Here is a 24,505-nt window from a genome sequence, read left to right as displayed (position 1 = left end):
CTCGACCAAAGCTATATCCAGCGCGTGACCTAATGGGGCTTGTCGCTCAGTCTGCGACTGCGGTACTAGTTGCCCTTTTTGCGCCTTCTGTACTTGCTGCTGCCTCACTATGACTGATATGCACTCGGGGCTCCATGTGGGCCAGCGATTCTCCTCGCTGGAGGACTTTAAAACAACGATACGGAGCATATCGGTCAGACAGCACTGGGAGCTCCGTGTAGCTCGGAGCAACAAGAAGAGCGTGGTCATTGGTTGTCGATCCTCTGCCAATTGCTTTTTCCGGGTGGTTTGCCGTTCAAACAAGAACGCGACCTATATCACCAGTCTCCAGGATAGCCATAGTTGCCCTCGCGGTGCAGAGTCTCCTTCTGCCACACCTGCCCGCTCGGAAGCATCACACGTGCGATTCCTGCTGAGTGAGATCCCTAAGCTGTTCGATATGAAATCGAAGATCAAGGCTCAAGATGTTGTGGATGCCGTGAAACGCTACCATGGATATGAGATCTCGATGCGACAGGCACAGCGAGCACTTACCAAGCTCCAGCCACGACACTCCGATAGTCAGGGTGAACAGCCCCTTGATCTTGACATGAGTGCTGGAGAACAGCAGTCGCCAGAGCAATCTCCGTCGGAGTCTCAAGGAGAAGTGGCACAGGTCTTCAGGGAGATGTCTGAGAATCGGTGGCTACCAGATAATCTCCCTTCACTGATTGACGATGAAAATATTCAATCGAGTGAAGGACCAAGTAACATTTTACCCGGACCACCTCCTGGCCAACAATCCTTGCCACCTCCACCTCAAGTACAGCACCCTCACATGCCCAATCCGTCATTACTCCGCCCAAATCCACACCCAATGGATCTATCACAATCGGGAGCCGACTATGAAACCACTGGCCCCTTGCCAGTAGCAGTAGCGACACAACCGAAAGACCAGCCCTACACTCAGCGAAGTGACCACTCAGAGATACCCCAGATGATTCTTACGAACTTCAAGATTGAGTTCACCTGCACGACCTGCGGGTCCCTGAATCAAAGCTTCTTCCCGAACCAGGGCAATGTTACCGGTGCCAACTACATGCCTCACCACGCTGCACCAAGTCATGTCACGCGACATCCTGTACCAGCTCCCCAGAATGGAGTAGGTAATAACAATGCAGTCGCTGAAGATGCAAGATATGATGTCAATGCCGCTACCACACCAACAATCCAGAATAGTTGGGCTACTGGTGGCCTGGGAGTTCCCATTGGATCGACGCACACCTAACAAATCGTATACAGGGTAGGATGCCAAGATGAAAGGTGAAAGGTGAACGGCGAAAGGTGAAATGACGTGACTCAGACCGGGAAATACGGTTGACGAGAATTCTATCTTGCTACGTTGCAGCCTGTGTAGATAGGGCCAGCTGACTTATTCCTCGCTATGCAAGATCATGCACTATAATCAATGTCCCAATGTCTGATTTACTTTCTTTACAAATACGAAGAAGCGTTGAAGCGGCAATGCAATGATTGATGCCCGATTCGGAGTATGCAGTGACACCTCCATGCTTTAAGGTAGTTCTTGATGAGTCTCATGCAGGATCTTTGACCAGCTTAAATCGCTAGGTGGCTATACAATCTGATTTTACTCTATGGAGGGGAGGTAATATCTGGCATGAACCAGGACTGGATCATATCAAGATAACTATCGTTACAAGCCTAACGAGTCACGTTGGAGAACCATGATTTAAAATAGACTTTCAGAAATGGATATTTCCTTGGAAACTTAATAGTTACCGAAGCCATATGCCACTAAGCCTTGCTACAGTAACTGAAACCCCTCGATCACAAGCGACTTATTCCTCGTGAAATTGTACGATTTGATATAATAGCCGATGCACCCCCGCCTAACCCGAGCTGCATCTTTGCTACAGTGCAGATCGCTAATTTAATATGATGCCTCATTTCTCTCTCGCTAGACTGAACAAAACACAAGATACACACAAGTCCTGATTCATCTATTTTTGCTTGTATCTAGCTCAAAGTCCTCATCAGAACTTAATCTACCACATGTTATAAACATGCATACTGACCCCCTCGACAATCGGGGCCCGAGAATCCCAAGTACCTCAAAATTAGAAAATATGCACTCGGAAACTCCACGAAACACCTGCAAGATTCCGCTCAAGCACAAAAAAAGCCACGTAACTCCGACGATCCCACTGCATATTTATTGCTCGTATTCTTTCCGCCTGATAGATCAGTCCGATTGGAAAAGTTCAGAGTGGTGGAATTTACTGAGAGCCAACGGATCGCTGGGAACTGGAATAACGGTCTGTTTTGGAAATATTTAAAAAAGGGCGACTATAGATAGCTAGACTGTATCATCCTTGTCAACACCGAAACTACTGCGTGAATGCAGTCGTTGCTGAATACCGTTCTTGGAGGGGATCATATAGCAGAAAATCGGGGCTGCGAGGATGGCATTGCTGGAAGTATGCAAATTGAGATGGTGCCGACTTTTTTGGGATTGTTCCAGAATTTTGCTGTGTTGAATGTCCACGGTTATCCCTCTGATTTTGACTGTTCTCTCTGTTTCAGGGCTTTCATTCCTAGTTCAAGAAGAAGGGCTATCCATAATAATTTGCCTGAGATACTAACACCAGACGCCATGGGCGAAGCTCAAAAATATGGACTCCGACTGTATTGGGAGTCGTTGGCAGTGTGTTAATTAGTACCAATGTCTCCATTTTAATAAGGAGTTGATTTTAACTTGATTGGCGGGTTTCAAGCTAGGGTTGGATTCTTGAAGGTGAATTATCTTTTCCATCTGGTTTATCTCTATCAATGAATGAATCGAGAATACTAATAGCCTTTGCCCTCTAAATCTTTGGTGAGCCTGCTTCTTATACACCGCTCGGCTGGAATATTTCAAATACAAAACTGATGAGATTCTGCTAACCCAAGACCTCTTTTAGTTTGAAAAGCGGCTCCCTGCCAGGTCCTCCTACGAGTGTGTTGGTCGTCTCATTTCCGAGTTAATTGGATCAAAAAGTCCCATGGAGACCGAAAATCAATACTATGACAGTTGGAAAAGTGAACTACACGGGTCCCTGAAAGTAAATTGTGAGAAAGTCGATATCAAGCATGGCTTGCTAGTGCAATCTGGTATGTACCGGGGTGACTTTTTGGGTAAGATGAGATGGTACCAGGTGAAATCAGATAGGAACCTAGATCAATATGAAGGATCTATGCAGTATATCTTCTATTAAAACAATCTCAGCCCGGATAAATTACTGATACTTGTTTATGTAGTATGACAGAGGCTCTAGATATCGGACCCTCCGACGATCAACACTACAATATCCCAATCCGGTATCTCAGACCGGCAATGAGTCAGCCATCGGAGGTCCGATCGGCAGTCCGAGTGGCGGATCCACCTGCTAACTTGTTGCACCAACCGCAAAGGAAAGATAGAGCGGAATTGAGCCGACAAATCTCTAAATCCATGCTCTTCGGTGTAATCTTGGGTCAAAAAGCAAGCCGAAAACATGGCTTTTTACCGTGTCGGACCTGCATCCGACGCAACACCCACACAACGGCGCTCAACCTCCAATCGATAGCCAGCACTCAGTCGCCGATGGAGCGAAAGAGACTAATTCCTGCTTTCATGGAAAAAACTTTTATTATCGATCCAATGACTCTTATACGACACTCTGTCACCGTGGGGCTTTGTCAAACAACATTCGGCATATACGTATGCACTACAGCCCACCCAACCCATTGCAACTTTGATTCACATCTCTTTACAAAAGATTCGTCTGCGCCGGGTCTGAAGTTAATGGGTCTCAGACAAGCTTCTCGAACATCTTCCAGAAATCCACAGTGGGCCAGCTTGGCGCTGTCATCCTTCCAGCTATGAATCGACAACGAGAGGCCGAAAAGGCCTTACACGATCAAACCAATATTCTACCATTTGGGCAGCTAATGGTGGTCTTCACAGGCCTGGCAATCTCATTACTTATTTGCATGGTGGACCAGAATGGTATCAGTGTGACATTACCGACGATTTCGCGCGAATTGAATGCCGAAAATACTATCTCATGGGCTGGAACTTCGTCCCTGATTGCAAATACTATGTTTACTGTGCTTTACGGCCGACTGTCAGATATCTTCGGTCGAAAGATTGTATACATCTCCGCGCTGGTGTTACTTTGTATCGCAGATCTACTCTGTGGTCTGTCTGTGAACCCAGCCATGTTCTACGTCTTCCGAGGCTTGGCTGGTGTAGCCGGCGGTGGTGTCACCTCTTTGACGATGATTATAGTATCCGATATTGTTACGTTAGAGAAGAGAGGCAAGTACCAGGGAATTCTGGGTGCGTCTCTAGGTCTTGGAAATATCATCGGACCTTTCCTAGCCGCTGCATTCATTATGCGTTCAACATGGCGTGGCTTTTTCTGGCTGATCTCTCCATTGGCTGCTTGCTCTGCCGTTGTGGGATATTTCCTCATCCCGAACAATGCGCATAAAGATAGCTTCCGGAAGAACATTGCCCGTATCGATTGGTTCGGCATTCTGGCATCTTCAATTGGAATCATCTTTGTGTTGATTCCTATTTCAGGAGGTGGATCATATTTCCCATGGGACTCACCGATGGTCATCAGTATGCTGGTGATTGGAGGTTGTGCATTTATCGCGTTTCTGTTCATTGAATGGAAAGTGGCCACACTGCCGATGCTGCCAAGTATGTTTGCCTTCTAAGCTCAACGTGAACATCGCTAACATGATATTAGTTGTTTTTTTCAAGAATAAAGTCGTCTCTGCAATCTTCCTGCAGAGCTTTTTGTTTGGTGCAGTATACCAAGCAAACCTCTATTACCTCCCACTGTACTACCAGAACGCCCGTGGCTGGTCGCCCATTGTCTCCGCTGCCCTGACATGTCCAATGGTTGCAGCGCAGTCCATCTTCTCCATTACATCAGGCCAATACATCTCACGTATGAAACGCTATGGAGAGATCATCTGGATAGGATTTGGCTTGTGGACTCTGTAAGTTGATAAATCCCAGCATTGTGTCATCCGCATACTCATTGTTAAATTTGATAGGGGCTCCGGTCTAATGCTCCTATTTGGCGATCAGACCCATCCTGCTGTGATTGCAGTCATCGTGGCAATCATGGGTAGTGGAATCGGTTTCACCTTCCAACCCACTCTCGTCGCTCTGCAGGCTCACTGCACAAAGTCTCAAAGAGCAGTTGTAATCGCGAATCGCAACTTCTTCCGTTGTCTGGGAGGTGCTTGTGGTCTCGCCGTATCCGCTGCTCTTCTTCAAGCGACTCTTCGGTCTAACTTACCCGCAAAGTTTTCATACCTGGCCGAATCTTCATATTCGCTTCCTTCAAAATCGGAACTCAGTGCCGTTGAATGGGCTCAAATCTTGCTGGCTTATAGCAAGGCATCTCATTCAGTCTTTATTCTACAGGTCCCGTTGATTGGCATCTGTTTCCTGGCATGTTTCTTCATCCGTGATAGAGGCCTGGAACGGCCCAAGGAGCCAGAAGAGATCGAGGAAGAAAAGAGACAAGCACAAGCGGAGAGGGATGCTGAGGCTGCTATTCCTGAGCAGCCCTTGGAAGAGGAGGCTCATCATCAAACACCCGAGCATATTGAAAAGCGTCCATCTATCTCAACACTTGCCGAATCATCGATGCCACCTTCCCGCGCAGAGCCAAACCTCGAAGAAGTCGAAGAGAGACAAAAGCACTGAGGCACAAGGGGAGCAACAACACAAAAAGTAACAATTTCGATATTGTTTCTGATTTTTGCATTTTTCATTTTGCATACCTGGAGTATCATACCAAAATACCTTTTATTAATTAGACATGCATTACAATATTCATTAAAGTATTTTAGCTTGAATTCGAAAGTTGTGCAGAGCACATTAATGTCATAGGTTGTAAGAAATGCTCTCATCTCGTATGGGTTCCTTTTTCTTCGGAGGCTTCTCCATTAATTTACATCTGCGGTTGAAATAGGACTGCCCAGAACTGATGGAACTGATCGTGCAGATCGGGCTAGAAAAGGTCAGCCATGTTGAGAGTCCAGAACATCTGATACATACCAAGACTTCAAGTATTTTGTCATAGTATTTCATAGTTATATTGTCTCCGACAAGACCCTCTCTAAGTCCATCAACAATCTTTTTCGCGGTTTCTTTTGCCGGAGCTGGGCCTCCAAATTCGCCAAAATGGAGACCAAAAGCCCTTTTAGTATCAAGAAGTCTTAAACGCAGTACCAAGCTTAGTAAATCCGAGAATTCCTCCCATGAAACTTGTGACTGGGTCTTTGTAGACTCCCCGAGTAGCCTCCGCGCAACAGGGTCGAGCTGATCTGCCCAGGGACCGCAGTGCATTCGAAAAGGCGCAGTCGTTTTCAGAACGTCCATTGTTTCATCGATGATTGGATTGAATCCTGCCTCGATTTGACAGTCTTTCTCATCGATACTTTCTATATGGCCAACACTCCTTAGCATGCGTTGGAGGTTTGTTCGTGGAATATAGCCATCATCAGATCGCCAGTGCCAACCTCCATCATCCACCATGCCTACCATATCACAGCCTTGAACGCCAAGTAGTATTACGGCACGCTTAAACGCGTCGTAATCAACTGTGCTATTGGTAATATCCGGCGGGAAAGGATAGAATGCATAGAAGCGGAAGCATCTCCACAAGAGCAGGAGCGAGGTATCTGAAGTGATAAGGCCACGGTGTGAACTATCTATATATTTTCGAAGACTTTGTTCATCCCAGTCTAAATTCATGGTTAGCTGCACGTAAATTCATACGTACCAGGCGGTCAATAGTCCCGGCTTACATTTTTTATCAGGGCCGTACGCATGCGTGTCAAATGCAGAGGTCAGATACCAAACATAGCTCGACCTTGAGTTCAACGTCTCCTGAAAATCTTTTACAACAGATTCTATTCCATGTTTCTCTAGTTAGCTCAGGGGTTCGTGCCTCATATGCCGAGAGATTGGTTGCGGCTGACCTTGAGTAGCTTCATTCAGATATTTTTTCACGCTTCGTTCGTGAGGTCCTTGGACAAGATTCCATAGGACTTTATCCAGCAAGTCAAATGGTGCTGCCCACATTGTGTATCTTTTGGGAATGCAGTATAAAGCAGTGATCGTTATGCCCTCGCAGAGGATTATTGTTGAAGCCTAGGGATGTTGCCACGTTGAATATTACCTCGCGTGCTCTCGGAAATCGTCCCAATAACGTCAAGTTAAAATTTATCTAGAGAACCCTTTAGAGTTGAAAGGGAATCAGAAGTTCACCTAATCGTCTGGCTGAACTTGTGATGAGGTTTGCTTGGGTCACAGTAGGATCTTTTGGAAACTGACTCGAAAGAGGAGCCACAGGCAGATATCTGTGGCGGTTTGAAAAGAAGTCACTTGAGATTAGTCCGCTAAACAACAAATAGAAAAAATAAAATGAAACTCGAGTGAAGGTAAGGTAAAAAAACATAACAGTCGCAATGCCGCTGAACCCTGGATTCTCTTGGCGTTCCGATCTAACCGCATCTTCTCTAATGCAACCTCACTTCACGCGATAATAGGCGCCCACTGCGAAGAGCCTTGAACTTCAAACCTCTGTACTTCAGAGAATGCAGAATGTATGCGCCTGGGCATAGCCCTGGGTCTTCACGGCAGACCAGCCCTGCGTCACGAGATCATAATCCGCGGAAGCGTGGCCGGACCGCTTGCACTCGATGCAAGACGCGGAAGCAAAGAGTGAGTTTGAGGTTGTTTTTTCTTTCGTCAGTAATAAAGTGTCTTACACTGAACCAGTGCGACAATGAATATCCGACCTGCTCGAACTGTTTGAAAGCGGGGGTCGTGTGCGACAAGTCCAGCGTGCGAGAGGATACTGACCGCCAAAATGAGTAAGTCTCCGATGCATTAAATAGCTGAAGATCGGGCGCTAATAGTGTAGTTACACTCGCGTGCTGGAAGAACGTGTGGCATTCCTGGAGCGCAAACTGAATCAGTCCGAGCAAGCAGTTCCTGATCCAAATACTGGGGTTGCGACTGCTGCGCCCACGCTGCTCTCCCCGCAAGGGAGCCATGCAACGCCACAGACAGCTACTTCGGGTCTGGACAATAACCCCGTCGGGGAAATTGTTGGCCTGCTTGCCCTGAGCTCCTCTGAAGCTCCAGCCTACGTAGGAGCCAGCTCTGGGTTTTCTCTTGCTAATAACTTGGGGGAGATGGTCCAGACAAGTGTCTGGAACCAATTTATCACAAGAATGCAACCAAATCAGACAAACACAAACACGAACGGCAACAAATCTCAGAACCCAACAACTAGAGTACATGGGCCATCCGAGCAGCCATCCACTCCTCGGATTCGAGATCAGCTCGTGCCAGCAAATGTCGAGCCACCTACTAATGAATTGGGGGCACGAATCCTGGACACATATTTCACCCGACTACATTCAAGGTACCCATTCATCAACCAGAAGCAAGTCTGGCAAATTCACGAAGATCGATGGCGACTGGCTAAGACCAAACGTGAAGATCTTACTCAGTCTGATCGATTCGCTATCTTCAAACTCAACATGATATATGCAATCGGAGCAACAATGCTTCAATTGAGTGAAAAATACGCATATACAGCACCCGAAGTGAGTACTATTTGCAAGAAAAGATGACCAAACGCTAAAACTGTCCTTAGCGGTATTATAGTACTGCCCTGCAGCATGTTCACTCAATGTGTGAAGCGAGATCCATTGAAAACATCGAAGCGATGGTTCTACTTGTCGTGTATCACCTCCGAACTGCATCTAGTCATGGACTGTGGTATATGATCGGACTTGCAATGCGCACTGCCATTGACCTTGGTCTCCACCGAAAGGCAAATGAGATCAACATGGACCCCTTCACAACACAAATGCGCCGAAGGCTATTCTGGACGGTTTATTACCTCGAAAGAGTAGTTTCAATGTCTCTAGGCCGGCCATTCAGCATCACCGACCGTCACATTGACCTTGATTTACCACTGGACGTGGATGATGACGTTGAAGATCCAACAATACTAGCAGCACCGCAAGATCCGAATAAAACCACTTCCATGACGTTTGCAATTTATCTCTTCAAAGTCCGTCGCATTGATTCGCGCATTCAACACAAAATTTATCGCGCTGACAAGCCTCTATCTTCCCTCCGACCGAAAATGGACCCCTTATATCTCGAACTCGAAGAATGGAAAGAATCAGCCCTACTGCGATTCAGCGGTCCAGACTTGGATTACCCAATGCTTCACTATAACAGAGCCGTACGGCTACTGATCCAGCCCTTCCTCCCTCTCCTCCCAATAACCGACCCGTACTATCACATCTGCCTCCGCGCCGCAGGAAATATCTGCCAATCTCACAAACGCCTCCACCAAACCCTGGAATACGGCCACTCCTTCCTCGCCGTGCAAACCGTCTTCATGGCAGGGATTACCCTTCTCTATGCTCTATGGACACACACAGACCAGGTCTGGTCCGTCCGCATGAGCAACGACATCCGCGCCTGCTCAACCGTTCTTTTCGTCATGGGCGAGCGTGCAGCATGGGTGAAGAAATATCGCGATGCGTTCGAACTTCTTGTCAACGCCGCCATGGAAAAGCTGCAGGGCAACGAGACTGCTCGTAATGCCGGGATGGCTGAGTTGATGACTGCGCAGCATGGAATCAACTGGAATACTACTCTCCCTGGTATGCCTAGCAGTGATAAGTTCCCGTCAGTCAATCCGACCGGGTTGGCGCCTGATCCGGGTATTACGACGCAGGTCAGCGCAGATGATGATTCGGAGCATGCTGTTAGGATGGCGTTGCAGTTGGCGCCGTGGATTGATCAGGATGAAAGTGATCCGTTGTGGATGCCTGACTTTGAGACGTTGGAGAATCTGTCTGGGACTTTTTGGAGTAACCCTGATACTAGGCTTTTTGATGCTCTGTGAACCTAATAGTAAATCTAATGAGACCCAATGGAACATGAATCACTTTATTTGGAAGTCAGAATTTATGTTCCACTTATTTTATTGATTTCCACTGAACATGAACAGGTCCAAACCTCCGATGATATGTGGCGCTTTGATATTTGCCGAGGAAATCCAAGGTCCATGGGTTGGAACATGAAGCCATCCCCGTTTACTAAGCAGCACGGAACTCCGAGCTCAGCGCCGCCGAGGGTCTTTGATATCTTTTTAAGAATGCCAATTTCGAATCAGGGATGCAAAACTTGATTATAGGTAATAAGCCCACCAGGTAACCGGAACCCCGATACAGTCGATTGTTCCCTAGAATCACGAGCCTCAGAAACCTATGGGTACCTGAATCAATCGCTTATTCAGGCAAATTCTCAATCGTCCATGTAATTGCTTGAAGCTATACCGACTGGTAACTAGAACTGCCTTGAAGCAAAGCCATTGATTACTACTTCTTTGATTCCAACAAGACAGAGGACAAAGAAACCACTACCACCACCTAGAAAGTCTGTTCACACTCAGATACACACCCTTGAAACAGGGACAACATCATCTAACCCTTCAGGCTGTCAGCCCACCTATCCAAGTCCATCTGGAAGATAGAAACATCACCCCGCGGAACACCCATCATAGTGGTCAGACGGTATGAAATTTTCCACTTGACACTGTCTCCCTCAACGACTCTCACAAGCTTGTCAAAGTACCGGGCTTCCGCGAGGAATGACTTGTCACCTAAAAAATGACCAGCCGCACAGTAAGTGGTAGCCTCTGCAGTACCATCTCCCGTGAGGTGTATAGCTTGGGTCGTCAAACCATGGAAGGTGCTCAGATGTCCAATTGCGTTCTGAATGCCCTCGGCCACAGCATCGACTCCCTTCATCAGGCCGAGTGAGCCCGTATAGTCGGCCACACAATCATCAGTGAAGAATTTTCCCAGGTCCTGAAATTGCTTCATATCGAATGTGATGGCGACACCGGCAATTGCGTTCCTGATGAGCTCGTGGTCGGATGTGGCTGCTGCCATTATGTTGATGATTCTCTTGAAGGAGGAGAGGTAAAGTGAAAGATTATTGAAAGGATAGCGAACTTTCTGAGACAATGAAGAAATCGAACTTGCAATATGATCAAAGGTGATGAGAAGTTCGAATCGAAGATGCAAATTGCCCGCTTTATATACTAAAACTAGCTGCTCAAGCCATCATATAAATCGTTTCATCTGACAAATTCTCATTAGAGACAGTTCAGCAATTACAAATCTCCAGTTGAGCTTACCGAGCCAATTTCCAGTGTAGGCAAATGAGATATTATCTCACCAGCTGCAACTGGAACTCCGAGTTCCGAATAGCTCTTCCGGCATAGTGAAGATGAGACGTTTACTTCCACTGATACATTGTATCATATTATCAAAGAATTGGCGACAGAGTCAGACACTTGAATCACATATAAACTTTTCTTTATCCTTCTGGCAACCCCTTTCTTCTCAATCAAAGAGCCTACAGCCCCCATCAAAATGACCTCGCCGTTTTACAACTACACGATCACTACTTTCATCCGAGGCCTCAATACTCTTCATTTCATTCTCAAAAAGGGCGAGGAGCATGCAAAGCAGAACAACATTCCCCTCGACGAACTTCTCAATGCCAGCCTCGCCGAAGATATGAAACCGCTATCCTTCCAAATAGTGTCTGCTACAAACAACGTCGGCAAGGCCCTCGGCCGTGCAGCCTTCATAGACCCTCCACCTCAATACCCACCGGACGAGATCTATGAGCAGCTTTTCAGCCGCATTGAGAGATATCTCGTTGAGCTGAATGACGTTGATCCGAGAAATATTGCTATCAGGGAGGGGCAAACTTTCACTGCGCCGATTGGTAGGAATTCTTTCCAATATACGCTAGAGGATTATTCGGTGAGGTTTTCTATCCCGAATTTCTATTTTCATCTTGTGACTGCGTATGGCATTTTGAGGCTTAAAGGGGTCGAGATAGGGAAGCTGGATTATCTAGCTGAGTTTACAAATGTTTGATTGGATTCTAGATGGGGTTTGTGAGAATTGAGAACGTGGAATAGTTGAGAAGCTTTACTTGAATTGAATGATATATTAAAATTGTGAAATTTATTTGAAATTTATGTGCTGCTCTTGAGTTGCGATTTTGAGGAAAGGTCGGCATATTGAATTTTTAACTAGATGTTCCGTGAAACTACACAGCCAAGAACACATGAGTCGCCTTTTAGCGATTTCCTTCTAACGAGATCCCAGTTGGAGATCATTGATCTCAGTACTTGGTATGGCACGAAGAAAGTCCTTTCCAAAAACCACCACCGGCGTTTGAAACCCCATTTTGGTCTCGTTTTCCAACACACGCCTTGCGGCTTCTACTGAAGCCAAACAAGTAAAGGTATATCCATTGAGAGTATGCAAAGCTGCTCGCTTTGCGACCCCTTCTTTTGAAGTCACAATAGCCACGGCATGATACGGGGCTGCGCCCCTCTCTGCAGCCGTCGGGCCATCAGAAAGTAGTTCAATGTCGCCCTTTGAAAACGCATCACCAGAGACATGGACAAAAGCCCGGATATTAGCGATATTAGACGCCTTCCCAATAGTCAAAAGATCAGGCAGCGTCACCGGGAATGACTCCACATTTCCATTACCGTCCCCAAAATCAAAACCAGCTGTTTGGTTCATGTCTTGTTCAACCAATCTTCCGTCCACAAGCTGGAGACAGCCGGCTGTCATACTCGATGCACTGATAGCAGATCCTCGCGACATGGACCCAGCCACATGAAGGGCGATATCGATTGTCTGGGGATCGTTGACTTGGTCGATCACATGGCTAGCGAGACAACCCAGCATGGCAACGCTCCCACCACAGCCTGGCAGAAGCATGATGCCGGCTCTCTGGGCGGCATTGTCATACAATTGTGCCTGTTGGTAGGTAGCGAGCTCGGCTGAGATGTCGAGATAGTGTGTTTTGTTCCGGAGGCATGCTTCCATGAGTGGCTTGGCGGTTTGGATGAAAGGACCGGCGCAGTTGAGGATGGCATGGGTGTTTTTCAACATTGAATCGAGGATGACTTTTTCGCTCAGGTCAAATACGTAGTAAGAGACTTCCAGTCGAGATGCTAAATCCTTTAGCTTTGACTCTGTCCTGCCGGCTAGTGCGAAGTCTAAACCGGTGCTTTTGGCTTGTTCACTGGCCATGCGGCCAGTGTAGCCCGTTGCACCATATATAAGCAGAGGAACCATTGTTGACTTGAATGGATGAATGGGGAGTTTGAGGTACTGCGCAAATATTTCCTTTAGCTATACTTTAATAGTTGTTATACATTTCGTGTTCGAATGCAATCCCAGAGCCCGGAGTTCCGGGTTCAATTGGGGTTTCAGCCTCAACCAACTCCGTGAAAACCACAGTACTAAATAAAGCGCGTACAGAAAGAAGGAGATCATTTGGAGCTTAGAAAATGAAACTTTATCGGATTTTGTCCATAACACACCGAGAATTTATGATTCGTAGACATTACCAAATATACGTACAGTCTCTCGCAAGTCTCGAAGCTTACCGTCTTGATCTTTGGCCGGGATTTATGCAAACATTCGTTGAACTTGTAATTCTTGTGAGAAGTCGGAACTTGGCAGGTACGTTATTAAACTGCTAGGACTGCAGTTGGAGATTACATATATTAACTTGACTATGCTGTACAATCGGATTGCCTAATGAAAGAAGGCACCGGTATATACTTATTGAAGCATCAGCTGCGACCCTGCTGACAGCCGTGTCTCTTTTCTACCCTTGTTTCCCTGGATGTATCCGTCACATTCTAGGATCTGTAGCATAAAACACCAGTCAAACATGAGATATCGGAACACTGTAAAAATAGAAGAAATTAGCTTTGAGGCAGACCAGTCACGGGCAGGATTCACATACCTTGATTGATCCCTTGTCTGCGGAAACAGGTTTCACAATTTACTCCCGACGGAGAGTCTCCTGCTCATCGTGCCCACCAACGGGAAGGGCAGTAGGCTCAATCTCGGTCTTCTCCATGCCGCGGATCATGGGGCTTGTGCGCTCAAAGTATGTGTGCAGAGAGCCCTGGAGAATGGTCTCATCAACGTCATCCAGATCGAAGAGAGCGTCCTTCTCCTCGCCACGAACGGCCATAGCGGACTCCCACTCAGCGCGGAACTCCTTGACCTTGCTCTGGTAGTCAAGGTCGGCGTCGTAGTACTTGCCCTTGCCCATCCAGCGCTCCCAGACAGACAGATGCTTGCGGTGGATGGCGGGGCCGTGGTACTCGTGCTCGCGGCCTTGACGGATGTGCAACCAGCGGCGTTCCTGTTCGCGGAGATCGAGGCCGGTGGTATCAGGCAGGAAGAGATAGGTGACGAGCACACCGGCCAGACCGAACCAGGGGACAATGTAGAATTGTTGCTGGGTGGTGGTGTAGGATCCGACGACGGCGATGACGAGAGCACCGAGCTTTCCTGCGGCGGCGGAGATACCGTGGGCAGTGCCACGGATTGGGGTGGGGAAGACCTCGGCGGCGACGAGGAAGGTGGTGCAGTTAGGGCCGAACTGGTTGAAGAATGAACTGAGGAAGTACATCGCCTGGAAGGAATGGATGTGGGCGGAGGACTCGTAGTATTTGAGGAGGAAGGCGGGGATGACGAAAAGAATGAAACACATCATGAACCCGACGATCTGCATCCACTTACGGCCGTAGAGCTTATTATCGACGAACCATGAAGCGCAGTAGTAACCGCCCAAGGCGGCGGTAATGTTGACCAAGTTCCAGGTCCAGTTGGTCATCAGAGACTTAGACTCAGGGCTGATAACAGCGATGAACTTGCTCTGGAAAAGCTTGTTTCCGTAGAAGAAGACGTCGTTGGCAAACCAACCACCAGCGGTAGCAAACAGACGAGGGCTGAAATGTTTGAAGGTCAACTTCAATGACTGAGTGTCGTAGCCAGTGACTGAGGCCTTCTTCTTCTGGGCATCAAGCTGCTTGCTAGCAGCAGCGGCCTTCACGTGGTAGGCACGGTAGTAGACAAGCCAGAGGGTTCCGATGGCAGGAATGGCAAAGGAGACACGGTATGTCCAGTTAGTGGTGGTGGTGGAGATAGGGGGAGTTCCGCTTCCGTGGTGGAAGATGAGAAGCAACAGAATCAGGATAACCTGGTTGGCAAACTGACCCCAACCTTGCATCAGGAAGGCGCTGACCACGGAGCGGCCGCGGTGCAAGCGATCCTGGGAGGCGTTGACCTTGCCAGACCCGATACCGTTCTCCATTCCAATAGTAGCGGTCATGGGATATTCACCACCGACTCCGATACTGTAGAAGAAGAGAGACCAGGCGTAACAGATGACCCAACCGTTGAGGGTCATACCCCAAGCGGCTGTGAGCATAAGGAGACCAACGAACATGATGACTGCATCCTGGATGAGACCCCAGCGACGGCCAATCCTGTGAAAATAGTTAGCATATGTTACCAAGTAGAAGATAAAATGGAGATGGAGCAAGCAGGGAGATAGATAAAAGAGTGTTCAGAGAGAAGGGATAGCAGGAAGCATGCTTACCAGTCACCAAGAAGACCAACGAGAATCTGACCGATAAGAATACCAACGACCTCCAGGTAGTTGACGGCGGCAATCCAGTTAGGGTTGCAAACCTTGCCAGTCGACCAACAGTCCTTGTATGAGGCCTTGAACAGGGGGGTGACGTTGCTAATAGAGAAGAGCACATAACTAGAGAGCAATGCTAGTTAGCCCAGTTTCATTCCACAAGGCCTCCATGATATAACTCACCCTTCCAGACCAAGACCAGCACCAGGCAGCACACTGTTCTTGAAGTAGTAGGCAAGAGGGGCCAAGGGGTCCTTCTTGAACATATCCCAGAGCCAGGCCATCTCCTTACGGGTCTCGATGCGGTCCTGCTCGAGACAGAACTTGACGCGCTCGCCGACCGGCAGATCAGCCCAGTAGGTACCATCAGCGAGGTAACTGTCACTGGGACGGATGATCTCATTGAAAGCGGCTCTCTCATGATCATCCATGTCCTCCGTGGAGACGGAGTTGAGGTTGTGCTTGTCTGCCATTATGTCCCAAGTAGATCGCGTCGGATCTAGGAGTCAGGAAGGGTACCAGAAAAAGCACCAAGGAGTGTGAAGGAGAGGACAAGTCTGAACAGCCATCTCCTGGCGAGGACCCCAACTATATTATAACAGAATCCATCGTTTCCTTGCGACACGCGAGAGTGGTAGAGTGGTAATCTCTACTAGCCAAGTCGCAAGTAAGAAACAAGCAACCTAAGCAACGCCAAGCCAAGCAAAGCTTTGCTTGGCTGGCTTATAAGAAGAGAGCTCGCGAGCATACCCTCAGGGCGCGGAAGATGACAGGTCCTCGTCCGTTCCGCCGTAAAACCAAGAACGAACTAGCGGCAAGCCCTGGCGTACCACTACCACCACGCACATGGTTCCCTTTTTTTTCATTCGGTGGAGCTGGGTCCGCCCCATGCACCGAAGTCAGCGCCCGGCTTCGAAGGTGCTATAGAACGTTCAGTTTGAGCGGGCGATGGCATGAGTGTGCAATTTGGGCATTTCCATTGGCTATTCCTTGCGACCGCGCGTCGAACCGAAAGGGGCGGGCGCTCCGAGCGTTCTGAGCACCCGTCAATATCGGGAGATGAACCACGCTTTGCCCTGGTCTCACTCGCTCCGACTGGCTGAGACTCTGACTCGTGCGCACGGCTTTGGGGAAACCCTACAGTACGGATTTCTCGTGTTTTGCTGATGCCTGGCCAATGCATGGATCCCGGTTCGGAGTTTGCGATGGAATTAACAACAACTGATGGCCATTAGTCGAATTAGCAAAATTAATAGAATGAAAACACTCGGGCTAGGCTTAAGTGGGGATGAAGCCGAACATGAACTGCCACCAACTTGCAGCACGTGCCCTGCTACACGTGCCCTCCTACACGTGCCCTGCGAACCTCAGCCTTCGTAAGGGTTCTAGGTGTTCCCGCTAACATCTATCCGTGATATCCAGAGTTCGCGATGGCAAGCCACATAACATTATCGCCCGGTGATTATTGCCGCAATCGTCCAGCCTGATCGGGTGCTTCTAGAAGTATACGAGGAAGAAGAGAAGAAAGGAAAAGAAGGCACATTCTCCAGCTCCAACAATTTTCACGTATTCGCATTCAATCAACCTCTATTTCTATCTACCACTGTTCGATCTATCTACCCTTCCACTCCTCCACTCCCCCTTCTCTACCCTTAGCCATCTCCATTTCACATTTAGCGCTGACCATCCACATCCGCATGTCTCCAAGCTGACTGACGACAGGTCAACCCTCAACCAACACGATCTAGTACACCAGATCATACAGATTACCATTAGTAGCATTGGTATCGTTCCGCCCGAGAGAACCCAGACCAAAGTTCTGGATAGCCCCACGCATGAACCCATAATGGGTGATATAGGTATCATCCGTGGTATTGGGGGTAACCCCAGCACCGAATAGCATAGTGACCATATGATTATCGTTATTGGGGATATAGTCATCGTCGTTTTCCCAGGTAGCCTCGTCGAAGGTCAGGACCACAAGGGTACCCTGCGCCTCCAGGTCAGGCAGATACAGGTCTAGCCAGGAGTTGAACCACGAGCCGCTGGTCTGGGGCTGGTGCACGTAGTCGCTGTCCGACATGGGGTCGTGGCCGTTGTGAAGCATGTCAGGAACGTAGAAGGTGTACTCGGGGAGTGTGTGTGATTTGACGTGTTCGGGGAAGGTTTTGTTGGCATCGTACATCTTGGTGCAGCGCTCGTAGCTGGAGGTGTAGGTGCTGAATAGCAGAGCGGGAACGTCTAGGCGTCGGTATACCTGCGAATTCCAGTCTGGGTTGGTGTTGTCAATCGGGCCGTTGAAGATGTAGTTGTTGCAGTCTTTGTCTCCGCGGTGGGTGACGGCTGGGCTGTACCACTCGCTGTAGGTGGCATAGCTGACATTTTCAGCGTCTAGCAGGTCGTAGATAGTTGTGGAGTTGACGTTGTAGAAGTCTTCATTCGCCATGCCGAAAAAGTCACCTGCCAGGATGGCGGCATAGTTGGGCAGGGATGGATGTGTGATTCCGTGGCTGTTGCTCAAAAGCTTGCCCTTGGTGCTCAGAAGCTTCCAGTAGGGATCACTCATGGTCCAGCCATACACTTCGTTCTCGAAGACAATGTGCAGGATCTTCTTGAAATTGCCAGTGCATGGCTTTTCAGCGGAGCATAGATCCCGAGGATGCTTGCGCTGCTCAACTTGTTTGTTCTCGCATTCACCGAAGAGCTTGGTCTTGTTGATAGGCTTGGGGCTCCCCTCTCCTACTTGAAAGTAAGGGTACATGGTATAGGAGCCATCAGGGACGTTGTAGCCCTGTGCAGTATCGTGCCCGGTGAAGTTCGCAGTACTGACGGTCTGATTGTTGACCGACCAGTAATAGTATCCATCGTACTGAGATGCTTCAAAAGGAGGCTTGTAGGACAAGGTGTAGTTGATGAGCGCGGCATCGCTCACCTCGAACACATTTGCTCCAATGAAAGGAATCTCATCGACAGGGAGAACTTTCTGTGCAGACACAAGAGAGACAAAAGCAGCCACAGCCGCGACATTTCTGGTGAAACCCATGTGGACAATTTGCACAGCTATAGTAACTGAATTCTATTTCAAAAAGGCTCTGATCACGTATGATTCCATTGTGCAGATAAGACCCAATTATATACTACGAATGACAAATTCCACCTTGCAAGAGAGTTTAGAGGCCGACTGTGCTTCCAGATGCTGATCAGCTATTCCATCAAGCCAAGGGAGCCTGACAAAATTTGTGCCTAGTGACTGAAAATTCTCAAATCGGCTCACTCCACCCCTCCGCTGGTCGCCGGGATGTGAATTGGTCTCTCAACAGCATCCTAACATCTGCCACAGACTCCAAGAGGTGCCACGTTCTCAAAGGATAGGGATGTTGTGGATTGGCATATAGCCAAGGTTCCAAGGCAAATGCCATGATGGACCATAGGAGAAGAAAGTGAAAACGGCCCCGTAAAGACTCGACTCCACGTGCTATGAGCTCTGCAATTGCTTCGAAGAACGAGTCATTTCTGTCGACTGCTTGCTTTCAGACGAGTCAGATCAGAGTGGGCTGTGTGGCATATCCCCGTTAACTCCTACATTGTCCCTGGTGGGGAACTTGAGATCATCGCTGTTGTTTCCGTTCGGAGGATGAAGATATACTGCAGCCTGAGACACGGCACGGCAATTAAATGTATAGAGCATGGCGGGAGACTTGCTTGTTTCTTCTTTGAGAAATATATTTGTCAAATTTGTGGAAACCGGTGTGATGATCAGACCGATGATTGAACTGTTTCTTACTGGAACTTTTTTCTCAACTTGGCCTACTCTCTAGGTACCTCTGTATAGTAACAACTTTCGATTGTCGGCTCAGACGCATCGGTATTGTGAGTTTAACTGTTGATGATACAATACACTGTCAACGTTACCACAGCCACCATAGAGTATACTTTAGTTGTCCACAGGCAAATACTGACGCATATGTATCTATTTATCTCTGAGCGTCTTGGTAGACTCTCGTTGCTGGAGCCATGGATGGAGTTTGAGTTGATGAGCTGCTAGCTCAATGCTGGACATTGCCAGGAGGACCTCAATCTCTACGGGGGAGAGGTTTTAAGCACTGATTTCTCTGAAATATTTGGGGATAGCAGAGGCATTTTTCATTTTACGTGCATCAATTCTTTGGCGTTATGTACACCAAAAGAAAATTCATATATAGAGATAGTCGGTGACAGATTTGATCATCGGCAAAGAATTGGTCTTCACCTGCTGGAAAGCAACAAGTCAGGCTATGAGGCCAAGATATTTGACCTCCAAACAGTCAAACGTTTCTAGAAGTGATGATCCACATCATCGAAATGATGCATGCCATTGCTCGGCGTGTTTGTCGTCAAGATCTCGTCACACAAGACGCTACTTTTCGCATGGAAGTTGCAATGCTGTCTCGTAAGTAATCAAGATGATTTTTATCATTGTGTTGTTTGAATTAGAAATTAGAAATTAGAAATTATATTCAGTACCAGCCTCTTTGGACCTTTCAATTCCATCCAGAGCCCTATCCTCATCTACATCACCCTATACGCCCCGCCAGCTAAGGTATCGTCGACATCGATGATGTAAATTTAGATCTAAGTTACAAGGACTTGGTCATTTGTAACTAGGTCGCTTAATCTAGTAGATCCGCCCCGGGGTTATCTCATGGCTCGTTCTTGCAAGGTATAGTCCGATTCCATCAAGCTGAACCAAATATATACTCCGGGTAACATCAATATATGTTGCTGGTATCTATCAAATGCTTAAACAGAGTCGAAAGAAACATTTAGCTTCTCAATCCAGTGCCTTCGAAGCTGAGAATTTATCGAACTATATCCACACCATACAACGGGAGTTCGGAAACAGGGGTGTCCTATGAATCCTTCTACCTATGTCCAGGTGTTTTACAGAAACTACGTCGCTGTGGGCGTCACTCGTTAAACCAGCGAGGAGGTGGAGATGCCCCGCCAGCTTGATTAGATGTTGCTACCTCAACCTCCAAGGTCTACTAATGCGTGAAGCACCATAGCATCGCATCCTAAGCTAGTAGGCCACCATCTGAACATGTTGATCCTCGAAGCTGATTGTCAAAAGATAGGAAGATGTTAAGAATTGTTCGAAACTGTGTTTTCATATCTGTATCATTTTCAAATGGATTACATGATATGGCACTATGCCCAGGTGCAGTACATGCGCCACCCCGCGGATGATGCATCACGAGGCAACGCCGTCATGGCTTATGCCTTTGAAGACCTAATTTGAAGATGGATTCACGTGATAGTAGCAATGCTCGACACTATGTCGTGTACATGACGTTCCCTAACTGTCAGTAATCTGATTGTCTCAAGTCATAAAAATCCACGGTCATGGCCGGTGACAATATTCCTGAACTTGCATTGCTTATTGATGCGGACAATGCACAGTACTCCGTGGTCAATCTTCTACTGGCCGAAACTGCAAAATATGGCACACCTCATGTGAAGCGGGCGTATGGAGACTGGAGTAGCTCTAATCTACAGGGCTGGAAAAATACGCTCCTTGAACTATCAATCCAACCAATCCAACAATTCGCTTATACCCATAGCAAGAATGCGACCGATTCCGCTATGATCATCGATGCAATGGATCTGCTCTACGCTGGCCGGTATGATGGGTTTTGTCTTGTTTCAAGCGACAGTGACTTCACCCGGTTAGCCGCTCGTATCCGCGAGGCAGGACTGACGGTGTATGGAGTCGGAGAGCTACAGACGCCTAAGCCATTCGTCGCTGCCTGCGATAAATTCATTTATACTGAGAATCTCAAGCATCTTGAGGAACTTGTGCCGCATGCTGACAGCGCTATCGTGTCTGGAAAGCATTCGCTAGCCTCACTGGCTCAAAAAGATGCCAGTTTATCCAGTAAGCTACGAACGACGGTGGAGACAGCCTCCGATGACGATGGATGGGCTCGACTCTGTAACGTCGGTCAGCTCCTGACAAAGAAGTATCCGGATTTCGATTCTCGTACTTTTGGATACCATAAGCTCAGCGATCTCATTGCCGCTTCTGCTTTGTTCGAAACTTCCCGCCGCTCCCATGGAGCGAGCGGGTCTGCGGAAGTCCTTGTACGCGATAAGCGTCGGAAGCCTAAAAGTTCCGCGAAATAGGTTCATTTCTTTTTTTTTCTTTGTCTCTTGACTGTTTTGTAGGTAATGGGAGTCTGCCATTGCTTACGTATTGATTGTTGCTCACCTAGCTAACGTCCTTTCTTCGACACAATCTGATGAAGTCACGTTAAGCTTTGGAGAATTGTTCCAGAATCAAGCGACAACTGGCTAGCTATTGCTTTCTGATCGAGCGGAGGACATAACACGACTAACTAGGCCAAAAGCTAAAGCCTCACTCTACTACGTATCTGTTACCCGGCTAAGTATTCACTGCTAGGAATAATATTTAATTATGAGGTTCCACCTATATTATCACTGAGAAATAGTAGGTCATCAGCATCCTGCAAATTCGCATTCCACTGCATCGGATCCCATATCATCGCGAAATCGAGGTCAAAATTTGTTTCCACCTCTGGCGGATCTCCTGCTGCCACGGTTTCCCGAGAATCGCGTTCGGTTTGTGCAGCTGCATGCCGCATGTTTGCTTTAATCATGCCCCTGGCGGCAACGTCTGCGACATAGTTATTAGCCATGAATGACACGGCTTTCCCTAAAAACGGCGTGTCTTTGTCCCAGTCTTCGTAGCTAATCATGTTTTCAATGATTCTGCATACTCGGAAGCATTGAGACCGCCTGTCATTCGCTGTCTGAGACATGTCCCTCATCAACGTAAAAGTTTGTTTGATAATGGCTCTGACACCCGTCTCATCGAAACACTCACTGGGTGCTGTCCCAAGAATGCGCAAAAGGAAAAATATTGCGTAGCTTGCAGAGCGGAAAACATGAAATGTTCCTTTGCTCAGTGCGTCGGGAAATGTATTCAGCACGACGAGGAGCTGTCTCGCCGTGGCGCTGCCCTGGGTGATGAGTTCATTCTCTGGATGCACGTTGTTCAGGACCTCGGTCTTTTTCTGGTCGAGAACATAAGAGTACAGGCTGAGTCGCGCATCAAGCAAAGATACTTCCTCGGCAGGAGACCATTCACACGCATATCTGTTTTGTATCATAGAAAGTTCCGTTTCAAAAACCCGCAAAAGCGGAAGGGGGTTCGGTGTAAGCCCGGTGGCCGAAGTCTCGCATTCTCCCAGGGCAGCCGAAATCTTTGAGGTGACGAGGGCGATGTGGAGTTGAATTTTCATTGTCGCTGGTACACCAATTGTTGAATCATTCAAAGCGTGAAGGACTGTATGGTCGATCTTGATGGAAGCCGGCACCCCAAATCTTGCAGTATGCCTACGAAGTAATCAGCGAGCTCATGAACGGCCCAGGAGTAAACATACCATTGATCCACGATGAAACAAGCCAGCCATGTTGACGTCCGAGTTTCCACTGTTCCGATATCCGATGCCTTTGCCGCAAATAAAAGAAAGGGATATTGTGGACGATGCAAACCAAGAGACCGCGCCATAGAAATGGCGACTGCAGAGTACATTGAAAACGGCTCCTTGTTCATGTCTTCATGAGGAAAAGACCAAACGCAGAGTAGAAGCAAAGCTTGAACAAGATAGATAGACCGAGTACCGCTGAGGAGGATGTCCGCTACCAATTGCTTTGAAAGAATTTGTAGCCGGGGGTAGTCAGATGCATATTTCTCTGAGTCTTTGCTTGAAACGGCCAACACGCTCCAAAACAGCAAGGGGATTTTTTCATAGCTATCAATGATTGTGGCAGGGTCAAGCAACAGCGGGAACCTTGGGTGGATATGAGAATAATACCTAAAGGGTCGTGAGCAGGTTTAACGTGAAAACAGAACCAGCTTGCCGTACTCTTCTAGCAGTTCTGCCACAACATTGGATGTGAGGTTGAGACCGGTAGCCTCATGAGTGAATCGGGTAGATCTCTTCCCGCCGATGCGTAGTTCGGCAGTTATGCCTGCGACAGAAGTATCAGAGGCAGGTAAAGGACCATCCGGCCTCGACGACATGTCAATCGGCCCAGTACCTGATCCCTCAGAATGGGGCGTCCTATATGCAGGGTCGCCTTCATATCCTTGGCGGGCTTTCAGACTAAGTTCGATTAGAGTGAAAATGCGGCATAAGAATAATGGACATTGGGCCGCTATTACCTTCTCTTAGACTTCCTCTTGAACCAAGGGTCAACAGAACATGGGTCACCTGCCTTTTCGCAGGCGGAGCAAGGTGCAGGGAATTTTTGACTAGCATTACATTTCACCTTTAGATGTGAGTTAGCCTGCAAGTTGGCGGCGTCGACTTCAACGAGAAGCACACAAGAGCACCATGTTCTTACCTTCATCTGGCGACATCTGACACAAGGTACACCAGCCCGGCGTGGCTTGATATGAGATGGCGAATTCTCATGCGGGCGAGGATGAGCATTCTCCATTGCGATAGAGCAAATGGCGTACAATTTGGTGTCCAATTTCTGCAATCTTCGTATCGAACCCCAGACAAATACTGAAGTCAAAAGAAAAAAGCCGGATGTCTAGCCGAGCGCCAGATTTACACCCACTAGTTCCCAGCACTTAAATGGTGTTGCCTAACCCAACCCCTTCCATTGATATCGGACGGCGATGAACTGACAATGCCAAGACCGAATCAGCTCACTCGGGGCGGGAATCACGTGTCACATCCGGACTGTCCTGATCATGTGACACAAACACGCCGACGTTGTTTCGATAGACCTGTGATAGAAACAAATATCTAATCATCATCTGAATGGAATATTCCTTTCATGTTCACTAAC

The 24,505-nt window shown here is 47.9% G+C and overlaps 11 protein-coding genes across 11 annotated transcripts; 5 read left to right on the top strand and 6 right to left on the bottom strand.

Moving 5' to 3' along the window:
• Positions 1–109: 109 nt before the first annotated feature.
• On the top strand, positions 110–1,267 carry N7511_002742 (uncharacterized protein; the record flags this gene model as incomplete). The annotated part of the gene is made up of 1 exon (XM_057125167.1): positions 110–1,267. The coding sequence occupies one exon, from the start codon at positions 110–112 to the stop codon at positions 1,265–1,267; it is 1,158 nt and encodes a 385-aa protein (XP_056987326.1).
• Positions 1,268–3,900: 2,633 nt separating this feature from the next.
• On the top strand, positions 3,901–5,752 carry N7511_002741 (putative MFS transporter; the record flags this gene model as incomplete). Its single annotated transcript, XM_057125166.1, has 3 exons — positions 3,901–4,729; positions 4,779–5,034; positions 5,092–5,752. 3 exons carry the CDS (start codon positions 3,901–3,903, stop codon positions 5,750–5,752), a joined length of 1,746 nt encoding a protein of 581 aa, XP_056987325.1.
• A 247-nt stretch (positions 5,753–5,999) lies between these two features.
• Positions 6,000–7,135, bottom strand: N7511_002740 (uncharacterized protein; the record flags this gene model as incomplete). The annotated part of the gene is made up of 4 exons (XM_057125165.1): positions 6,000–6,059; positions 6,107–6,795; positions 6,859–6,963; positions 7,033–7,135. The coding sequence occupies 4 exons, from the start codon at positions 7,133–7,135 to the stop codon at positions 6,000–6,002; spliced, it is 957 nt and encodes a 318-aa protein (XP_056987324.1).
• Positions 7,136–7,657: 522 nt separating this feature from the next.
• N7511_002739 (putative C6 transcription factor) lies at positions 7,658–9,992 on the top strand (the record flags this gene model as incomplete). Its single annotated transcript, XM_057125164.1, has 4 exons — positions 7,658–7,777; positions 7,835–7,929; positions 7,980–8,670; positions 8,721–9,992. The coding sequence occupies 4 exons, from the start codon at positions 7,658–7,660 to the stop codon at positions 9,990–9,992; spliced, it is 2,178 nt and encodes a 725-aa protein (XP_056987323.1).
• A 580-nt stretch (positions 9,993–10,572) lies between these two features.
• On the bottom strand, positions 10,573–11,043 carry N7511_002738 (nuclear transport factor 2 family protein; the record flags this gene model as incomplete). The annotated part of the gene is made up of 1 exon (XM_057125163.1): positions 10,573–11,043. One exon carries the CDS (start codon positions 11,041–11,043, stop codon positions 10,573–10,575), a length of 471 nt encoding a protein of 156 aa, XP_056987322.1.
• A 486-nt stretch (positions 11,044–11,529) lies between these two features.
• On the top strand, positions 11,530–12,045 carry N7511_002737 (DUF1993 domain-containing protein; the record flags this gene model as incomplete). Its single annotated transcript, XM_057125162.1, has 1 exon — positions 11,530–12,045. One exon carries the CDS (start codon positions 11,530–11,532, stop codon positions 12,043–12,045), a length of 516 nt encoding a protein of 171 aa, XP_056987321.1.
• Positions 12,046–12,264: 219 nt separating this feature from the next.
• On the bottom strand, positions 12,265–13,266 carry N7511_002736 (saccharopine dehydrogenase family protein; the record flags this gene model as incomplete). The annotated part of the gene is made up of 1 exon (XM_057125161.1): positions 12,265–13,266. The coding sequence occupies one exon, from the start codon at positions 13,264–13,266 to the stop codon at positions 12,265–12,267; it is 1,002 nt and encodes a 333-aa protein (XP_056987320.1).
• Positions 13,267–13,984: 718 nt separating this feature from the next.
• N7511_002735 (uncharacterized protein) lies at positions 13,985–16,113 on the bottom strand (the record flags this gene model as incomplete). Its single annotated transcript, XM_057125160.1, has 3 exons — positions 13,985–15,482; positions 15,596–15,763; positions 15,824–16,113. 3 exons carry the CDS (start codon positions 16,111–16,113, stop codon positions 13,985–13,987), a joined length of 1,956 nt encoding a protein of 651 aa, XP_056987319.1.
• Positions 16,114–17,384: 1,271 nt separating this feature from the next.
• On the bottom strand, positions 17,385–18,683 carry N7511_002734 (uncharacterized protein; the record flags this gene model as incomplete). Its single annotated transcript, XM_057125159.1, has 1 exon — positions 17,385–18,683. The coding sequence occupies one exon, from the start codon at positions 18,681–18,683 to the stop codon at positions 17,385–17,387; it is 1,299 nt and encodes a 432-aa protein (XP_056987318.1).
• A 2,339-nt stretch (positions 18,684–21,022) lies between these two features.
• On the top strand, positions 21,023–21,802 carry N7511_002733 (NYN domain-containing protein; the record flags this gene model as incomplete). The annotated part of the gene is made up of 1 exon (XM_057125158.1): positions 21,023–21,802. The coding sequence occupies one exon, from the start codon at positions 21,023–21,025 to the stop codon at positions 21,800–21,802; it is 780 nt and encodes a 259-aa protein (XP_056987317.1).
• Positions 21,803–22,092: 290 nt separating this feature from the next.
• N7511_002732 (Zn(II)2Cys6 transcription factor) lies at positions 22,093–24,145 on the bottom strand (the record flags this gene model as incomplete). Its single annotated transcript, XM_057125157.1, has 5 exons — positions 22,093–23,035; positions 23,083–23,517; positions 23,569–23,808; positions 23,868–23,974; positions 24,050–24,145. 5 exons carry the CDS (start codon positions 24,143–24,145, stop codon positions 22,093–22,095), a joined length of 1,821 nt encoding a protein of 606 aa, XP_056987316.1.
• Positions 24,146–24,505: the final 360 nt, after the last annotated feature.

Source organism: Penicillium nucicola (genome assembly GCF_028828085.1).
Source record: "Penicillium nucicola strain IBT 29836 chromosome Unknown utg000002l, whole genome shotgun sequence".
NCBI classification, from domain to species: Eukaryota; Fungi; Ascomycota; class Eurotiomycetes; order Eurotiales; family Aspergillaceae; genus Penicillium; species Penicillium nucicola.
The sequence above is the reverse complement of the archived record's forward strand: the minus strand, read 5'-3'. Positions and strand labels throughout refer to the sequence as shown.